Source organism: Plectropomus leopardus, chromosome 3 (genome assembly GCF_026936395.1).
Source record: "Plectropomus leopardus strain MGB_pleo_1.0 chromosome 3, ASM2693639v1, whole genome shotgun sequence".
Lineage (NCBI taxonomy): Eukaryota > Metazoa > Chordata > Actinopteri > Perciformes > Serranidae > Plectropomus > Plectropomus leopardus.
In genome coordinates, this window is record NC_142178.1 from 38,983,721 (window position 1) to 39,001,963 (window position 18,243).

Sequence of the window (18,243 nt, forward strand, 5' to 3'; positions counted from 1 at the left end):
AGCCGTGCTGACTCTTACTGATGTTTGTTAATGCGCTGTGTCTCTGCTAAATCAATAAATCAATAAAATAATACGTCTCTCTCTCTGCAGATGACGAGGACGGGATGGACGCGGCGGACAACGAGCGAAGGCCTCATTTCCCACAGTTCTCCTACTCAGCCAGCGGGCGGGAGTGAGCGCTCCGGCACAGCCAGTATCGTTCCCATTCGTGGCCATTTTGAGGAAAACACGTAGCCATTTTAGGAAAAAGAAAAAAAAATACCAGTCTCCCCTCTTTTCTCCTTCTCTGCCTCCTCACAGACGGGGAGAAGTCTTTTTAGGGACTTTAAAAGAGGTTTTTGCACAGTGGGATAGACTCCAGCCGGTCTCCCCACACTAAAAAAAGTAAGTCTCCTACATTTTCAGCGCTATTTACTGCAGAAGGCAATGTTTTTGTTATTTATTTTTCTCTCCGTCAGTATTACGTTGTCGACCCGGGTTGCGTTCATCTTTTTTTTTTGTTTGTTGTTTCTGCCCTTTTTTTTTTTCTTCTTTTGACTTTTTGCACTTGGTTTGGAAGAGCCGTTTTAGGGAACAAAAAACCAAAAATGTTGCCTTACGTGTGCAGATGTTTCGTATCATACCGACAGGGTGTTTTGTTTTGTTTTTCGGGAGAGGGCGGGCGGGGTTTCGGGGGGTTGTGAGGGGTCATTCTTAGTTGAGAATAAGTGCATGGCTCGTGGTTCACTCAAAAACAAAAAAATACAAAAAAAAAGTCTCATACATTTGCCATGGCAGCGCACATCCCCCCCCCAATCCCATGGCGAAGAAAATCAGTCTACAGTCAACGGAAACAAAAGAAGGACGAGATGGACGAGTCTGTATCATTCCTTTCATCGTTGCAGTGTTACTACTTTGCTCTTTTTTCAACCCCTTTTTTCTTTTGGTTTTCTCTCTTGCGCTTTACTTCTTAGTTTGTTCTTTTATTTTGAAACAGGAAACACTAAACTGCCAGAAACTGCACAGTTCACTCAGGCGCCACAGAGCACAACCGCGTTCAAACTCAGCTAACCGCTCCAGCTTTCCACAGCCGGCAGGGGAACGAGGCCTTTCTCTGCTTTCTCACCGCTCCTCCTCCTCCTCTCCTCCTCCTCCTCCTCCTCCTCCTCCTCCTCCTCCTCCTCCTCCTCCTACTCTTCTTCTTCACCTCCGCTCTTTGTTTCCTCATCGTAGCTGTAGGACTAGTGGAATGGGTGTTTACACAGGGAAACGTGGCTTAATGTATGTATGTAAGGTGTGTATGTACTGTATGTATGTGGGACATGGGGGTCAACTTTATGCTGTCATAGCACACACACACACACACACACACACACACACACACACACACACACACACACATCTACACTCAGAAACAGGAAACAGCTGTGAGATCAGACTGAAGTCGGCAGTTTACCCCAAATAAAATCAAATTTGGTGTTTTCTGAAACTCCTTGAGGAGCACGTTGGACGTTTAATTTTTCCCCCTTTGCCGAGTAAAACAAAATCCAGAGTTTTTAAGGTCATGAAAAACATGGAAAAGTCACAAAATAGCAAAGTCCAGGCCTGGAAAAAAGCTGTGGAAAACTAAATATGTCCTGAAAGTTTTTGGAAAATTCATTAGATTTTGTTTCACAAACGTGTACAGAAACCAAAGGCCGACAGAAATGTTAAAAATCTAATGATAATTCCTGTTTGGAGCGTTTCTGGCTTTGATGAATGGTCATTTTTAGTAATTTTGGAAACATTTTTTCCTAAAAAAAAAAAAAAGAAAAAAAAATGCCTATTTTATTAATTACCAAAACATTTTGAAGGACAAAATCAAAAATAAATCTTGAAATCTGCATTAAAATAAAAACATGACAGCCATTTAAAGATGTGTTATGTTCGTCCAATAAAGCCAAAATAAAAAACACAAGTCCCTCCCAAATGCTTAAAAAATAATTTAACATTTGCACCAAACACCCGCCTCTCAGAAATAACAAACCGTCCTTAAGTTTTATTTAAATTCATTTTTATCCTGTTCAGTTCATTATTTAAAAAAGCTGCTATAAAACACTCGTAAAGAACTGATCAGGAGTGTTGATGGGGGTCTCGGAGACTGTTTGACCTTTAAATTTGTCCTCACAGTCATGGAAAAGTTACAGGAAAAAATCTGTACGAACCCTAAAACGTGAACAAACCAACAGGCGACGTTACGGCAGATATTATTGATACAGTTTACGGTTATTTTACAAAGTTATCTTTATGTTAGTCAACAGACATGTAACTCAAAGCAGCTACGCACTTAATTATCTGTAACTTCCAGCCTTCATTTTATTTAAATATGTGAGTTTTATAAAAAATAATCACTTGAGAAAATTAACTATGGAGACCAAAAACGTGTTTTGTTTTTTGGGTCAAAACGTGTTTATTTTTGCTTTTAACCGGCTCATTTTTGGAGTCAGCCTCTAGAGGACATTAGAGGAACTGCAGTTTTTGGCATTTCCACGTTTACTTGGGTTAGGGTTAGTTAACTTCACCTCAGAAGTTGCTGCTTGGCTGTTGCTGTAAGTTTCAGCGTTTGGGGAAAGTAAACAAAAACAGGAGTATTAATATAATATATTACATAAGAAATATGTCTGTGCAGTTAGTGATGTAAAGGTGCAGAACAAAAACGTCATTAGAGACGTAAAAAACCTGAAAAACCTTTGATTTATTCAGAGAACTGACCCTTTGTGCACTGAGTGAATAAAAACGTATTTCACTCGTGAAAACAAAATAATAAACAAAAAGTTTAATTAAGTCCAACGAATAAGCAGAAAAAAGTGAAAAGCATGCTTCAAATATATATATATAAATATATATGTGCATATACATATACAGACATGCCTGAAAAAAAAGTTTACATAAAAGATTCAAACATCCCAAAATGTTTAAACTCGCTGCTTAAATCAAAACTAAAACGTTTCTCTTTGGATTCGTATCAAAGATTTAACTTGTTTTTGTTTTGTTTTTTGTTTTTAAGTCAAATTGAGTTTGTTTTTGGAGAAAACTGCCGACTTCATCCGCTCCGCTGCTCGCTCACACACTCCAGGGTTCCTGCGCGCATCTGCAAAGGTTCAGAGGAAGAATTTTAGGAAATTTCGAATGTCGGTTTTGGAAAATCTGTGTTTTCTTGGAGTTCATGTGTAAAATTTGACTGAAACATATCGAACAGCAAAAAAGTGAACTTAAGTGAGATTTTTTTGGGGAAAAGATCTTTGTATTCACTGCAGGAGCCCTGACACACACACACACACACACACACACACACACACACACACACACACACACACACACACACACACACACACACACTCACACACACACACACACAGACTGTTTTTAGACGATAGTCAGAGTGAAGAAATTTTAATTTATCGCACGGACACCAACAGAAACGAGGCTTCCAGCTGCAGATGCAGGACTTGCGTCCCCCGTCTGTCCCGTCAGTATTATGAGATACATTTTATTTACACACAGACACGTTTTTAAACCGAGGGTATCAATAAATAAATAAATAAATCACTAATCATGTCACAGATCACGAGAAAACTGAGCCGTGAGACACTCATGTATGAAGACTGTGAGGACTGCCGGAAAAAAAGTCGCCCCAAACTTCTTGATGTAAATATGCAATGCCTTTTTTTTTGTTTTTCTGAGTTTTTTTTTTTTTTTTTGGTCTTTCGTGGCATCTCTACAGACGAGACATTTTTCTGTGTGACTGTACTTCAAGCTTGCTGATGAGAATAGTGACGAAAAAACAAAAAACAACCACAAACGACTCAAAAACTGCATTTAAGAAAAAAAATAAAGACAGTGTCAAAGACTGGACCCTTCCATCCATTTTTTTTCGTCTCGGGTTGACGCATCGACTCGACTTGTCCACGGAGGATGTTTCCATGGAGACAAACCCAACCCCCCCAGCTTTTCTCCGGGTCGCCGTGGTCCCCCGAAAAATGACTCCTGATGTCTTGTGAGAGGACATGAGTGTGACTGTGGAGTCTGCACTGTCGTTTCTGTTTCACCCCAAAAAAACTAAAAAAAAGTGGGACCATGGATGACTTTATGAATTTTTTTATTTTATTTTTTTTTTGCAGTGCTGGTTTCATCAGGTTGTTCCAATCCCATCATCCCTTGCTCCTCCTCCCTCACCCTGTTTTTTTTGTACCATAGTATTTGTTTTATTTATGTTTGTCATTAGGCAGTGTTACCTTGTATGTCGTTAAAAAAGGCACCTCTTGAAAGTCGCTGAAGGATGATGATGATGATGATGATGATGATGATGATCGATGCATTAACTGAAGTCTTTTTATTCTTTTTTTTTTTTTTTTTTGGATCGTTTGCTTGTTTGTTTTCTTACCAAAACATTAGGGCAAGAACCCAGTAGTGGACTTGCGTTGCCGTGGTAGTATTTATTTTGAATTAAATTAAAAGAAATACATTTCAGGGTTTCTGCTGTCGTGGCTCTTTATTTTAGCCGGATTTAAAAATTATTTTTATGTCTTCAAAAAAACAAAAAAAAGTCTATTTCATACTCTGATGCATTTAGGGGCCTTTCAAAAACATTTAAATGGGTTTAATTTCCTTCAAAAACAGGAGAAAAATGTGATGAGCAACTTGAAAAAGTGTCCTGCAAACTGCAAAAAAAAAAAATTTATAATATCTTAATTACATAGTTAAATTATGTTACAGAAAACAAGAAAAAAATAGAAAATGTTTTAGCACTTTATTGGGGTCATTTTCTTGTTTTGTTTTCATAATTTTTTTTTTCTGATTTTGTTTGTTTTTTATTTTTAGGTTTTTTTTTGGCTTATTTTCTGTTCATTTTCTTTTACCTTTTTAATTAATTTCTTGCTGCTGAGTTGCTTATGGCCATGTTTTTGAAGAAATCAAGACTATTTGCTCAGGTGTCAAAGGGTTAAAGAAAAAAAATCGCTTCTGTTTTTATAGAGCAGTTTTAAGGAAAGTAAAAAATAGTGAAAGTTTTGACTCAAATTTGTATCCAACAGAACAAAAATGTTAGTTTTTACCACTATCAGAACATTTTCCAAAAGCAAAATTTTACACTTTAACATTTTATTTCTTTTGTTTCACCGGAAGTAAAAAAAGTTCTGGAAAAACAGAAAAATCGTTTTTATATTTTAATTCAAAACAAAACAATTCTGGTTCACTGAGCGTTACTGCTTCGTCACAGAAAAATAAAAACCCGAAAATAATGAGATCACAAATCCAGAACGTGAACGGAGCAGGACAGGTCTCAGACGCTCGGAACCGGCTCCGTGGTTTGGGGTCCTCCTCCTGAACGGGGTCACCACTTTGGTCTCCTGGAGATCGAACCTGCGGCCTCTCAGAAACGGGACGAGGCCGGCGGCGCTCACTCCGGTACGGGCGGAGGCCAGTCGACGTCCACAGACTGAGAGAGGAGACACAGCTCAGAGTCAACATTTAACTCTGGAAACTGTTGTTAAAGACGACCTTTTATGCTTTTCCTTATTTTCTCTTTTATTATTCTACTATTTTTAAATTTTTTGAACTCTCTTTAGGGCCTGCTTTAATATTACGCACACTTCTAAGAATTAAAAAATGTTATACATTAATATTATTTTATACTTTCATTGATTTTTTTTAACCAACATCAGTCTTAATCATAAATATAAAATGTTCATTAATTTTCTGAATTTTAAACCTTTAAATGCACCACAATGTTTCTAGCTGGAAAAAAGGATTATTTAAAATATAAAACATGCAAAGCAGATTTTTTTTTATTTGTTGATTAAAGAAGTCACACTGATTTTTATGTTATTATTTTTTGGTGCACGGCGTCACGTGACCTGCACCTCGTTAAAGGCAGGTGTGCTGAAACTCATGAGTGTTGAAAACACCTTTGCTGTGAAGTCTGCCGACTGTTCGGTTTCTGTTCGGTTTTCTCAGTTGATTCTTTGAATAATTAGTTTTGTTTGATTTTAATTTTTTTGTAAAGGCCGCTTTTATTTTGGAGAAAGTTTTTTTGGGGGGTTTTTCAGTTTCATTTTTGATGCAGCAGTTTTTAGCTTCTGCTCAAACAGCTCTGAAGCACCTGAAGCTCTCCGGATCATCGAGCAGTGAGTACGAACCAAAGATGTTTTTCTGTCCTTTAGCAGCTATTTTAAACTTGTTATTAACCCTTTGAAACCTGGATCGATGTCACTTTTCTTGTGCTGCATTCGGACGCCTCTCACGAGGCCTCTCATTTGCACCTTTGGACGCTGAGCAAATTAGTTTGATTTCTTTCAAAAACACTGAAAAAAAAGGCAATGAGCAACTCTGCATGAAATGTCTGCAAAATGTGCAGAATTAGCAGATTTAGAAAATTATTTTACAGATTTTTAAGAATTTTTTGTTACGTCATTTCTTTGTTTTTTGTGTGTTGTTTGACTATTGTCTTTTGTTGTTTTATTTTTTTTTCATTTTCAGGTAATTTTCTTTCACTTTTTACTAATTTTCTTGCCAATTTTTTTCCTTAGTCGCCTGTTGCTGCTTTCCAGGTTTCAAAGGGTTAAAAAACTGCAATAGTTACAACTTTTTAATTTGTTATATTGATGGAGGGTCCCCTTTAATTGTGCAAAGACATGAATAAACTAATAAAATAAAATGTTCCAGAGCAGCAGAGGAACTGACACTCTCGTGGTTTTTTTTCGGTCTCACCTCCACGTCGAGCTCCAGGATGTCCGTGTCGGTGTTGAGCAGCTGGCACAGGTTGGGTTTGGTGCGACCGAAGTCTCCGTGGACGAACTCTTTGATGTATCTGTTGGCTGACGTTCAGGAGAGAAGGTACAGAAACACGGCGGGAGTACATTTACTCAAGTACTGATACGCCCTCTTTAACCCTTTAAACCCAAAGCAAATTGATTTCTTTTAAAACTACGGGAGCTGGCAACGAGCAGCTTAACAACACGCGGCCTAAAAAAATAGTAAGAATTTAGTAAAAAGGTTAAAAAAAATCCTGAAAAAAGCACAAAAAGTAAAAAACAAACAAGAAAATGACTCAAAAAGTGCAGAATATTTAAAAAAATATGTATATTTTTTTCTGTACCTTAATTTTAAATATGTAATTAGAATGATTATGAATATAGTTTTCTGAATATTTTTATTTATTACAAATATATTAGATATAAATATATTATAGAATATTACAAACACGACTACTGCTCTGCACAAAATGCCCTTTTCAAAATAAAGCATTTAAAAATATTCTACTATTTTTATTATACTTTCACTGAGTTTCTGTTTTTAATTACCATCAGTCCTAATCATAAATATTACATATTAATTAATTTTTTTAGAATTTTAATCCTTCAAATGTCTTCAAATGTGTTTTGTCATGTTTGTTTTAGGTGGAAAAAAAACACAAAAAATGAATTATTTTCAATATACAAATTAAATAAAATTATTTCATGATTTTTCAAAATCTTAAAATAATTTTACAAATTTGCAGAAACTATAGATTTATCGATTTTTTTTTCCATTTAACCCTTAGTGCTCTCTTTATCACACACGTATCGCTCTGTGCACCAATTCGATTTGCAAAATAAAGCTTTAAAAAACATTATACATTAATATTATTTTCTGCTTTCATTGAGTTAATTGTTTAACCAACATCAGTCATAATTATAAATATCAAATATTCATTAATTTTTGTAGAATTTTAAACCTTTAAATGCCAGGTTTTTGTCATGATATCCCTGTTTTTAGGTTTAAAAAAAAAAACCAGAAACACACACAAAAAGAATTATTTTCAATACACTACAAGCAAAGTCGATTTTAACAATGAAACGGATTAAATACTCGAACAGATGTGAGGATACGTGCCGGCCTGCGTCTTCAGCCCCAGGTAGAAGTGATGCGAGTCCAGGAAGCGGGCGTTCATGCTGTGGACGACTCGCTGACGGACGGCCAGCGCCCGCCGGTGCAAAACCCTCAGAGGGGTCTTCTGGTCCAGAGTCAGATCCTGATGGGGTCACAGACAGACAGACAGACTCTTTATTTTAGATTTTAATCTTCATGCGCTCAGCTCGGAGGTCATTTAGTACCTCCATTTCTATTTTCATCATTCAGGTTAAAATCAAACTTAATTAAAAACGTCACACGAAAGTTTGATGCCAAATTCAGATTCAGCAAATATTCATTCAGCTACTGCAGTCACAAACATCAGCCAGGCCTCACTTCTTCATAGGCCTGTTTGAGGGTTTAGTAGTAATAAAAAGTAAACATAAATTTTTGAAGGAAAAAAATGACCATTAACTATAAAACCCAGAAAATTGACACCAAATTTTGAATGGAAAAAAAGGGCAAAAATGGAAAAAATACTAGAAATTTAACGATAAAAAAGTTGCCAAAAATTGAAGAAAAAATGTCTAAAAAATCTCTTCAACAAAATATTTAAAAATTGCTTCTTTTTTATTTTATTGCCAAAACAATTTAACATCAAAAATCACTGATATTTTTAAAGAAAGGAAATTGGCAACATAAAATAAAAAAATTAAAGCCATTTAAAGACGTGTGCCCTCTCATAAATAACGAACAGTCCCTCAACGCATCATGTCTGTGAGGGTCTTTAGACAGACAGACGTACGTGTGTGTGTGTGTGTGTGTGTGTGTGTGTGTGTGTGTGTGTGTGTGTGTGTGTGTGTGTGTGTGTGTGTGTGTGTTGCAGTGACCTTGATGTCATCGATGAAGGCGATGTCTTCGCTCTGGATGGGTTTCTGGGTCCAGACGAGCGCCGTGTACGACTTTGTTTTCTCCTCCTCGCCCTCCTTCATGCGGCTCATGGCCTCCCTGCAGGTTCACAGACGTCTTTACGTTTATTATATGTATAAATATATATATTTGTATATTTAATCATGCAGGTGCGCTCGGTTAAGATGAATATTTTCTCACCTGGTAACAACCTGCAGGTCTCTCACCCGGATTTTGTCTGACGACTTGTTGATGGTCTAAAATAAAAAATAAAAAAAAAACATGTTAGCGGTCGTGAAGAACACATGAAGATTAAATAATTGCATCAGCTTTACAAAATGTTCAGCAGTATTTTGTCTCCTCACATAAAAACATTAAGTTTGACAGAATTAAAGACATTTACACCATAAACTGATGCAGAAAAGGTACAAATTGAAAGCAGAATATTAAGTGTTTGATACTTAAAAAATCTGAACTCCCCTGTTTCACATGAATCTCCTGAATCTCCAATTTAAAAAATAAAAAATATATAAATAAATACGCTTAAATGAAATCAAATATAGTTTGCTTATTGTATAATGATTTTTTTAAAATCTAAAAACATGGAGCATCATGACAAAAACCTGGCATTTAGAGGGTTAAAATTCTGAAAATGAATGAATATTTGATATTTATGATTAAGACGGATGTTGGTTAAAATGAAAAATGAAAGTAGAAATTAATAATCATGTTTATTTTTTTTTATAGCCTGATTTTGAAAAGTGCATGTTATGTGCAGAGCGGTGTGAGTATTTGACGTAAAAAAAAAATAAAAATCACTGTTGCTGCTGATCATTGAGGCATCCCAGGCTGTGTCATCCCAAAAAAAGCCCCTACTTTACATGTAGTATATTTAAAATATTTTTTTCTATCCAAAAAATAGTGACATCATGACAAAAACCTGGCATTTAAATGATTATAATTCTGAAAATTAGTAAATATTTGACATATATAATTAGGACTGATGTTGGTTTAAAAGATTAACTCAATAAAAGTAGAAAATAATAATTATGTATAATACTTTAGGGTTAAATATCACGGTACATCGCGACAGCTCTGGACCAAATTCTGCCTGCAGTTATTGGCTTTTCTCTGTGTAAACGAAGTGTGTGTGACGTGTGTGACGTGTTTGACGTGTTTGACGTGTTTGGCGTGTTTGGCGTGTTTGGCGTGTTTGACGTGTGTGACGTGTGTGACGTGTGTGACGTGCGTGACGTGTTTGGCGTGTGTGACGTGTGTGACGTGTGTGACGTGTGTGACGTGTGTGACATGTTTGGCGTGTGTGACGTGTGTGACGTGTGTGGCGTGTTTGGCGTGTGTGACGTGTTTGACGTGTGTGACGTGTTTGACGTGTTTGGCGTGTTTGGCGTGCGGTGTGTGACGCGGTTTTGTCGGACCTCCTGCAGCTGCTTCATCTCCGCTTTGCTCAGTCTGGATCTGTGAGGATTCAGCAGCTCCATCGCAAACGGACGACCTGCCAATCAAACCAAAAACAGAAAATAAAAACACGTCTTTCTTCACATTTAAAGGTCCAGTGTGACGGGGAATAAGGGGATATAGGATTAAAGTCTAATCACGATATCTGTTTTCATATCAGTCGATATCAATATATTTCACGATGTAAATCAAACCACTATTTCTGTCGAGTTTAAAGGTTCCTTTGACTCCTGAGTGAGACGTGAAGATATCATCAGGTTAAGGTTGTCTGCGCTGGAGCGGGCTGTTGTGTCTGTGCGCTCCAGGCTCTAGTGCGCTTTCTTTTTTTCCTTAGCTGTTTAAAAAAAAAAAACTTTCGCAAGCAGCAACAAGCGACTGAAGAGGAAATGACATAAATTAGCAAGAAAATTAGTAAAAAGTAAAAGAAAATTACCTGAAAATTTGCACAAAAAAAGTGAAAATCAAGAAGAAAGACAGGAAAAAAGAAGAGAAAAGAAACAATGAATTGACCTTAAAAAATTGCTAAAAATAACAAATCTGAGATAATTTCAAATCCATAATTTTGAAAATAGTTCTCGGGACATTTTTCCCTGACTTTTTCAAAAATAATTTTCTAAATCTATTAATTTCTTGAAACTTGCTGAACATTTCTTACTAAGTTGCTCGTTGCCTTTTTTCTCACGTTTCTGGAAGAAATCAAACTAATTTGCTCAGAGGTCAAATGTTGAGAGGAGAGGACAAAAAACATTCAGCTCCTGATAAAAACCTGAACACTGAACGCTGGCTGCAGTGTGCAATCATCACCACATGGTGCCACTAAATCCCCCGAAATTACACACTTAAGCTGATAAAATCCTCTGCAAGTGGACTAAAATAAACCAAAAATTAAAAAATGTTTCTCACCGTTTCCAAGAGTGCGGACGTCCACGTCCTCCCTGCCAGACGAGGAGAAATTAAATCCTGCGACAAAAGAAAAAGATTTTAATTCAGGTTTATTTCTCTTTAACTGCAGCCGTCAGAGCGCGACTCACCGTCGGCTCTGAACGCAGACAGGACGGGCGCCGCGATCAGCTCCTCCACCGACGACTCCATCCGCCGCTCGCCGTCGATCACCCACGGAGTCTGAGGCAGACTGCGGCAGAACTTGTTGTACCTCCCTGGAGACAAAGAAGACCATCAGGACAGAAAACGGACCAAAACTCATTCGAAATTTCGACAAAAAAATGTAAAAAGACATTTTTGTTTTTCTGTGTGTCCTACAGTACCCGCCACAAAGACAGAGACGTGGAGACACTGGACGTCCTGAGGGCTGCAGCTGCTGCTCGGCTGAGCCGGCGGACACGGGTAATGTCTGCAAAAAATCATTTCCACACAAAAACAAACAAACAAACAAACAAACAAAAAAAAACCGGGTTAATTCAAGCGCTCATTTTTCTTATATATTTATATATATCAAGGATACATTATTTTGTCCACAACCATCTGTTGCAAGAGAATTGTGCACATTTGTAATAATAACAATAATAATAATATAATAAAACATTTTCACAAAACTAAAAGCTGCTTAAAAGAAACAAAACAAAGTCAGTTAAAGTCATAAATGACACAAACGAGTGATCAGGATCTACAATTAAATTATCAATAACTGAAAATATATTCAGGCATGCGACTGGCAAAGGACAAAAAAATAAAAATAAAATAATTGAGAAAAAATTATGAATTATTTTACAATTGTTTAATTTTATTTTTATTTATTTATTTTTATTTAAAATAAAATAAAACAATTGTGAAATAATTCATCATTCTGTTCTCCTTTCAGTTATAATCAAGTACTTTTCAAGAATTAAGTTTAAAAAAATGCCTGATTTTCAAGGTATTCCAGGTATTAAATATCGAAAAGTGAAATTCAACATCTCAGCACCTCGAACATCAAAAACTGAGAGAAAAGCTGAAGTTTACTTGAGGAATTTTGCGTCGTCGATCTTCTCCAGAGCTTTGACCACGGCCATCCTGGTGAACACCGACTGCACGCGGAGACGAAAGACACACACAGACGTTATCGGTCTGCGGAGACGCCGACGGGCGTCCCTGCTCCTGAAAACCTTTTAACCCCTCGCTGTGCTGCTTCCTCACCTGTTTGTTCTTGGTGGGTTTGAAGCAGTCGGCACACGCGGACGCTCTGTGAAAGCGAGACCAGGAGGCAGAGCGTCACTCATCTAACGATCACATACTGCATACAAGTATATCAAATATAACTGCAGTAACAGTACAGCTGTGTCGTACTACAGCAAACTCAAGACTCACTCTCTTAGTTTCACCTGTTTGTTTGCCATATTTATACATTTTTATTGTTTTACTAGATGTTATTTTATTACTTTTCTTTAGCATTTCATTTATTACTATTTTTTGTGATTGTTTTATTTATCTTTTATCGACCACCTATTTATTTATTGACTATACATTTCAGTCTGTTTTATTGTTTTACTAGATGTTATTTTATTTTCCTGTTTTTAACATTTCATATATTACTATTTTTTGTCATCCTTTTATTTACTAACTACTAATAGTATTTTATTTATTTACTTAATATTATTAAATATATTTAATGTATTTTTTATTATATATAAATATATGTAATAATTTAATTTAATAATATATTTAATATAATTAATTGATATTTCATTCAAATATTTATCTTTTATCTATTGGTTTTATCCTGCCTCCGGTGGAGTTCCTCACGTGTGTGTGTGTGTGTGTGTGTGTGTGTGTGTGTGTGTGTGTGTGTGTGTGTGTGTGTGTGTGTGTGTGTGTGTGTGTACTTCTGCTTTCTTTGTATGATTGATTTAATGCTGCAGTTATTTATTGGAGTAGCTGCCCCTTTAAACACACAGAGACGTTTGGACTCACAGGAAGTGGCAGTCAGCGTCCGTCTCCGGGTGAGTGAACTCCACGCCGACCTCGAACAAACTCTGAAATTACAAACAGAATGTCAGCGCCACACATTTGTCACCGAGCGCGGAAAATTATAACAATTTAAAACGAAAGAAAGGAGAAAAACGAAACACTTGTAAATGCCAAAACTGGCCGTGAAAACGTGAACTGACAAACATTTACTCAATTAAATTCATAATATTTAATTATTTTTATTATTATTCTAAAAGAAACTGCACAAACCAATCATGAACAACAACGTACGTATATATGTACGTTTTATTTCTTTTTTTTTAATGACAGGTTTTTGTCTCGCCTACCCTGGTAACCACAGCAACGCCCCCGAGCTCCTTGGCGACCAGCGACTGCATGATCCACTTGAAGGCCTCCTTCACCTGGACGACGTCGTCCTTGTCGACCGCCATGCTCTTCTCTCTGCGTGAGTAACCAGAGGTCATTAAAGGTCATCTCTACGGCCGCCATCGCCAACGCTCGGCGACTCTCGCCGAAACTCTCTCGACTGACCAGAACCACAGCAGACAGGAAAAATGCGTACTTTTGATTTCGGGGTGAACTGTCCCTTTAACTGCGTGACGCCGGACTGTTTTTGACTCCACGCTTAAAATTTAGGAGACGAGACGAAATATTTTACCTCATTTCCTTCTTCACGTGGAGCCAGCAGGAATGCTGCGGGATGAAAAAAGACACATTTACAGACACGATTACGTCCTGATGGTCAACAGTGTGTCCTCTTCCTCTGCCGTGGAGCTCCACTGTTACCCCAAAACTATTAACCCTTTAAACTCTGGGCTCAACTGAGTCGATTTCTGTAAACTCTGTAACATAAAGTAGGAAGAACTGAAGCACGGTGCAATTTAAGAATAAATGACCAAGAAAGTAGGAAAAAACAAACAGACAATAACTTAAAAACAAACAAAAAAGTAAGAAAAATACAAAAATTGAAAATTATCATAAAACAAATGAACAAGTAAAAAAAAACAACAGAAAATTACCTGACAATTTTGAGCAAAAGAAACAAAAGTTAAAAAAATACCTAGACAATTACCTGATTATTAGCACAACAAATACAAAAAAGTTTTTTTTTAAAAAATCTAAAAACAATTTTAATGTATAATTATGATTATTTAAATATAGTTCTCTGGAAAATTTTCCGTAAATTGTATTTTTTTCAAAATCTACTTAGTTCTTGCAATTTGTGAGACATTTCTTAAATACTTAAATACTTGTGAAAGGCGTCTGCAGCAGGTTTCAAAGAGTTAAAAACACATCAGGGATGCACAGTGTCACAGGTTAATACACACACACACACACACACACACACACACACACACACACACACTGACCTCGCGGACACACAGCTGAGCCGGCAGAGACACGGACAGCACCAGAGTGTCAAACTCGTACTTTTCTGTCTTCACCTTCTCAGAGATCTGCAAACACAAAACACCTGTGTGTCACTGTGTGTGTGTGTGTGTGTGTGTGTGTGTGTGTGTGTGTGTGTGTGTGTCACTGTGTGTGTGTGTGTGTCACTGTGTGTGTGTGTGTGTGTGTGTGTGTGTGTGTGTGTGTGTGTGTGTGTGTGTGTGTCACTGTGTGTGTGTGTGTGTGTGTGTGTGTGTGTGTGTGTGTGTGTGTGTGTGTGTGTGTGTGTGTGTGTGTCACTGTGTGTGTGTGTGTGTGTGTGTGTGTGTGTGTGTGTGTGTGTGTGTCACTGTGTGTGTGTGTGTGTGTGTGTGTGTGTGTGTGTGTGTGTGTGTGTCACTGTGTGTGTGTGTGTGTGTGTGTGTGTGTGTGTGTGTGTGTGTGTGTGTGTGTGTGTGTGTGTGTGTGTGTGTGTGTGTGTGTGTGTGTGTGTGTGTGTGTGTGTGTCACTGTGTGTGTGTGTGTGTGTCACTGTGTGTGTGTATCACTGTGTGTGTGTGTGTGTGTGTGTGTGTGTGTGTGTGTGTGTGTGTGTGTGTGTGTGTGTGTGTGTGTGTGTGTGTGTGTGTGTGTGTGTGTCACTGTGTGTGTGTGTGTGTGTGTGTGTGCGTGTGTGTGTGCGTGCGTGTGTGTGTTTTACTCACCTTCACAGCCTGAGCTGAGCCACACAGCTCCTGCAGGATCCCCAAACACACCACACACACACTCGAGTCTCGGTCCTCCAGTCTGGCTCTTTTGCTCGGGGGGTCCTCAGGTGGTTCTGGTACTGTGGCATCATGGGATTTGTTGTTTTCTTCGGTGGACTCTGCTGCTGCTGATTCTTGAGATTTGCTGTTTTCGGTGTCGCCGATGAAAGCTCGAAGTTCTTCGAGCGTTTCCTGGTGACACGACGACGACGGACGAGTGAGTTACAGGTGAGGCAGCTTTATTTTTTTATTTTGTTTTTTAATTTTAATTTTTTTTGTATAGCACATTTCATCCAATTCAAAGTGCTTTACAGAGCAATAAAATATTAAACATAATAAAGGATACAGATTTATAACAAAAAGTAAAAAGATAAAAAGATGAGCTCTAAAAGGTCAAATTAATCACTTAATGATTTAAAATAAAAATCACCTTTGACCCCTTTGAAAACTGAGCAAACTGGCAAAAACACGGAGCCCCTTCAGGAGAAATGACCCACAAATAAGAAAAAAACAGTAATAAAAAATTACTTAAAAATTACCAAGAAAAAGATAAAGAAAAACAGAAAGGTAAAATAAAATAAAAATGGAAAAAACAGGAACTGACCTAAAAAAACGTGCTCAATATTTCGTAGAGTGGCTGTAAAATGTTTAAAATGATTCAGAATAAATCCCGAGTGTGACCTGCTGTGGTTTCCTGTAGGCAGCCTGGACGCTCACGCAGCAGAAGCGGAGGACGCAGCGGGCGCAGCAGCCGGCCGACAGCAGCTTCTGCACGACGGGTTTGTCCTTCTCCTTCAGCGGCAGCATGACTGATGAGGGACGAGGGGACAAACACGCGGGTCGGTGAAGACGACATTAACCACGGAGGACAGGAGCGTCTCACGTCATGATTGATCAACGATTTATGTGTCTGCGGCTGATATCCCCAAATCCAGAAATACTGAACCTGCTCTGTTTGGGGGACACTTTTACAAAATGACAGGAGGACAGGAGCCGGTCCCAACAGTCCCATACGCGTTTCTGGGATTTCAGGACATCTCTAAGACTTAAGGACATTTCTGTTATTTTAGGATGTTTCAAGGATTTTAGGACATTTCTGTGATTTTGGGACATTTCAAGGATTTTAGGACATTTTAAGGATTTGAGGACGTTTTTAAGATTTTGAGAAATTTCTGGGATTTTAGGACGTTTTTAGGGTTCTAGGACATTTTCAAGACTTTAGGAAAATTCTATGAATTTCAGACATTCCTAGTATTTTAACACAGCATTTGAAGGATTTTCTTGAATTTTAGGACATTTATAGGATTTCGGGACGGTTCTAGGATTTTACGACACTTGTAGGACTTTAGGATGTTTCTAGGGCTTTAGGACATTTCTGAGAATTTAGGATGTTTCAAATATTTTAGAACATTTCTGTGATTTTAGGACGTTTCAAGGATTTTAGGACATTTTAAGGATTTCAAGAAATTTCTGGGATTTTAGGACATTTCTAGGATTTCGGGACGGTTCTAGGATTTTACGACACTTGTAGGACTTTAGGATGTTTCTAGGGCTTTAGGACATTTCTGAGAATTTAGGATGTTTCAAATATTTTAGAACATTTCTGTGATTTTAGGACGTTTCAAGGATTTTAGGACATTTTAAGGATTTCAAGAAATTTCTGGGATTTTAGGACATTTCTAGGATTTCGGGACAGTTCTAGGATTTTACGACACTTGTAGGACTTTAGGATGTTTCTAGGACTTTGGGACATTTCTGTGATTTTAGGACATTTCAAGGATTTTGGGACATTTATAGGATTTCGGGACGGTTCTGGGATTTTACGACACTTGTAGGACTTTTGGATGTTTCTAGGGTTTTATAACATTTCTAGGACTTTAGGACATTTCTGGGAATTTAGGACAATCCTATCATTTTAGGACGTTCGCCTTCGCTCGGACCTCTGTGGGGGTGTGGGGGATCCTCCACTTACATTGTTTTATATCAACAAGCTCTTTATGCACTCTGACACCTTCTGGACACTAAAGTACAAAAACTAATCCCGGTGTCAATCACTTTATTTTTAGTGTGAATTAGAAAATAGTTGGGGGCCACCTGACACCCTATCAGGGCCAGATTGGGCCCGCGGGCCGTAAGTTGCGTATCAATGGTGTAGATAGGCTAATATCTTAAAGCATTTCTGCCTCAGGGGCTCAAAAGCCCCGCAGCAGGTCTGATCTGATCTGATGTGGTCTGATCTGATCTGATGTGGTCTGGTCTGGTCTGCAGACTCTCTGCTGGCTGCTAAGCTAATGTAACTAACACTGTCTGTAGGAGCCTCGGTGGCGGGATGTGAGCGCGCACAGCGCAGCGAGCAGCGGCCAAATACTGTAAACAAACCTACCGGACGCAGAGGAGGTGAACTCACGAGGATCTGAGGAAACTGAGACCAGAAAAGCTTCAGTTAGCTGTTAGCATCGTTAGCATCGTTAGCATGCTGATGTAAAATGCTGCTTCTTCTTCTCTGCTGCTTCAGCTGCAGCAGACTCGACCAATCAAACCCAGATCTGCTCTATAACTTCATCAGAAAGTTTTCAGATTTTAAATTATTTGGTTTTGATTATTTCTGAAGAAAATATTTTAAATGTAACCCTACAAAAAAACAGGGAGATTCATCTTTATTTATCCCCAAACATAGGAAAATTTCAATGAGCAACTTACAGAGAATAAATATGTAATAATAATAATAATAATAATAATAATAATAACTTAATGTATACAGCACCTTTAAAAATTGTATTTCTTTCTCCTTTAAAAAGAGAGAAACAATTACAGAACAAAAATAACAACAACAAGCCAAACCAATAAGAGTAAATACTAATCGAAGAATATTAGCCGTCAACACAGAAATAATAATACTGATAGTAGAATAAACACGTCGGTGCAGCAAAGGAATAAATTAAAAGATACA

General features: G+C 37.7%; 2 protein-coding genes and 1 long non-coding RNA gene across 3 annotated transcripts in view; 2 read left to right on the plus strand and 1 right to left on the minus strand.

Annotated features, from left to right (window-relative positions):
* The window catches only part of akt3b (AKT serine/threonine kinase 3b), a 32,128-nt gene extending 27,637 nt beyond the window's left edge, over positions 1 to 4,491 (plus strand). Inside the window, exon 14 of the mRNA XM_088075029.1 lies at positions 91 to 4,491. Coding sequence (XP_087931155.1) covers positions 91 to 176 — 86 coding nt within the window. The 3' untranslated portion in view covers positions 177 to 4,491. The remainder of the gene's footprint in view (positions 1 to 90) is intronic.
* A 679-nt stretch (positions 4,492 to 5,170) lies between these two features.
* On the minus strand, positions 5,171 to 17,833 carry pus10 (pseudouridine synthase 10). Its single transcript, XM_088075028.1, has 18 exons — positions 17,677 to 17,833; positions 15,975 to 16,102; positions 15,252 to 15,485; positions 14,529 to 14,615; positions 13,817 to 13,851; positions 13,485 to 13,599; positions 13,141 to 13,202; positions 12,367 to 12,412; positions 12,193 to 12,257; positions 11,499 to 11,584; positions 11,265 to 11,390; positions 11,137 to 11,193; positions 10,194 to 10,270; positions 8,959 to 9,014; positions 8,739 to 8,856; positions 7,887 to 8,029; positions 6,727 to 6,826; positions 5,171 to 5,455 (listed from the first exon to the last, which is right to left on the minus strand). The coding sequence occupies exons 2-18, from the start codon at positions 16,098 to 16,100 to the stop codon at positions 5,417 to 5,419; spliced, it is 1,572 nt and encodes a 523-aa protein (XP_087931154.1). The 5' UTR covers positions 16,101 to 16,102; positions 17,677 to 17,833; the 3' UTR covers positions 5,171 to 5,416.
* On the plus strand, positions 6,716 to 13,604 carry LOC148190070 (uncharacterized). The gene is made up of 4 exons (XR_015776093.1): positions 6,716 to 6,852; positions 11,246 to 11,577; positions 13,089 to 13,169; positions 13,468 to 13,604. It is a non-coding gene; the product is annotated as an uncharacterized LOC148190070 (long non-coding RNA).
* Positions 17,834 to 18,243: the final 410 nt, after the last annotated feature.

Excerpts from the sequence above, each read along its gene's own strand:
- pus10 (XM_088075028.1), bottom strand. The coding sequence starts at position 16,100 with ATGCTGCCGCTGAAGGAGAAGGACAAACCCGTCGTGCAGAAGCTGCTG. Across the intron at positions 12,413-13,140 it reads GACGCTGACTGCCACTTCCT|AGCGTCCGCGTGTGCCGACT; the intron begins GTGAGTCCAAAC and ends TCGCTTTCACAG. Across the intron at positions 8,857-8,958 it reads GACCTGCAGGTTGTTACCAG|GGAGGCCATGAGCCGCATGA; the intron begins GTGAGAAAATAT and ends GTGAACCTGCAG.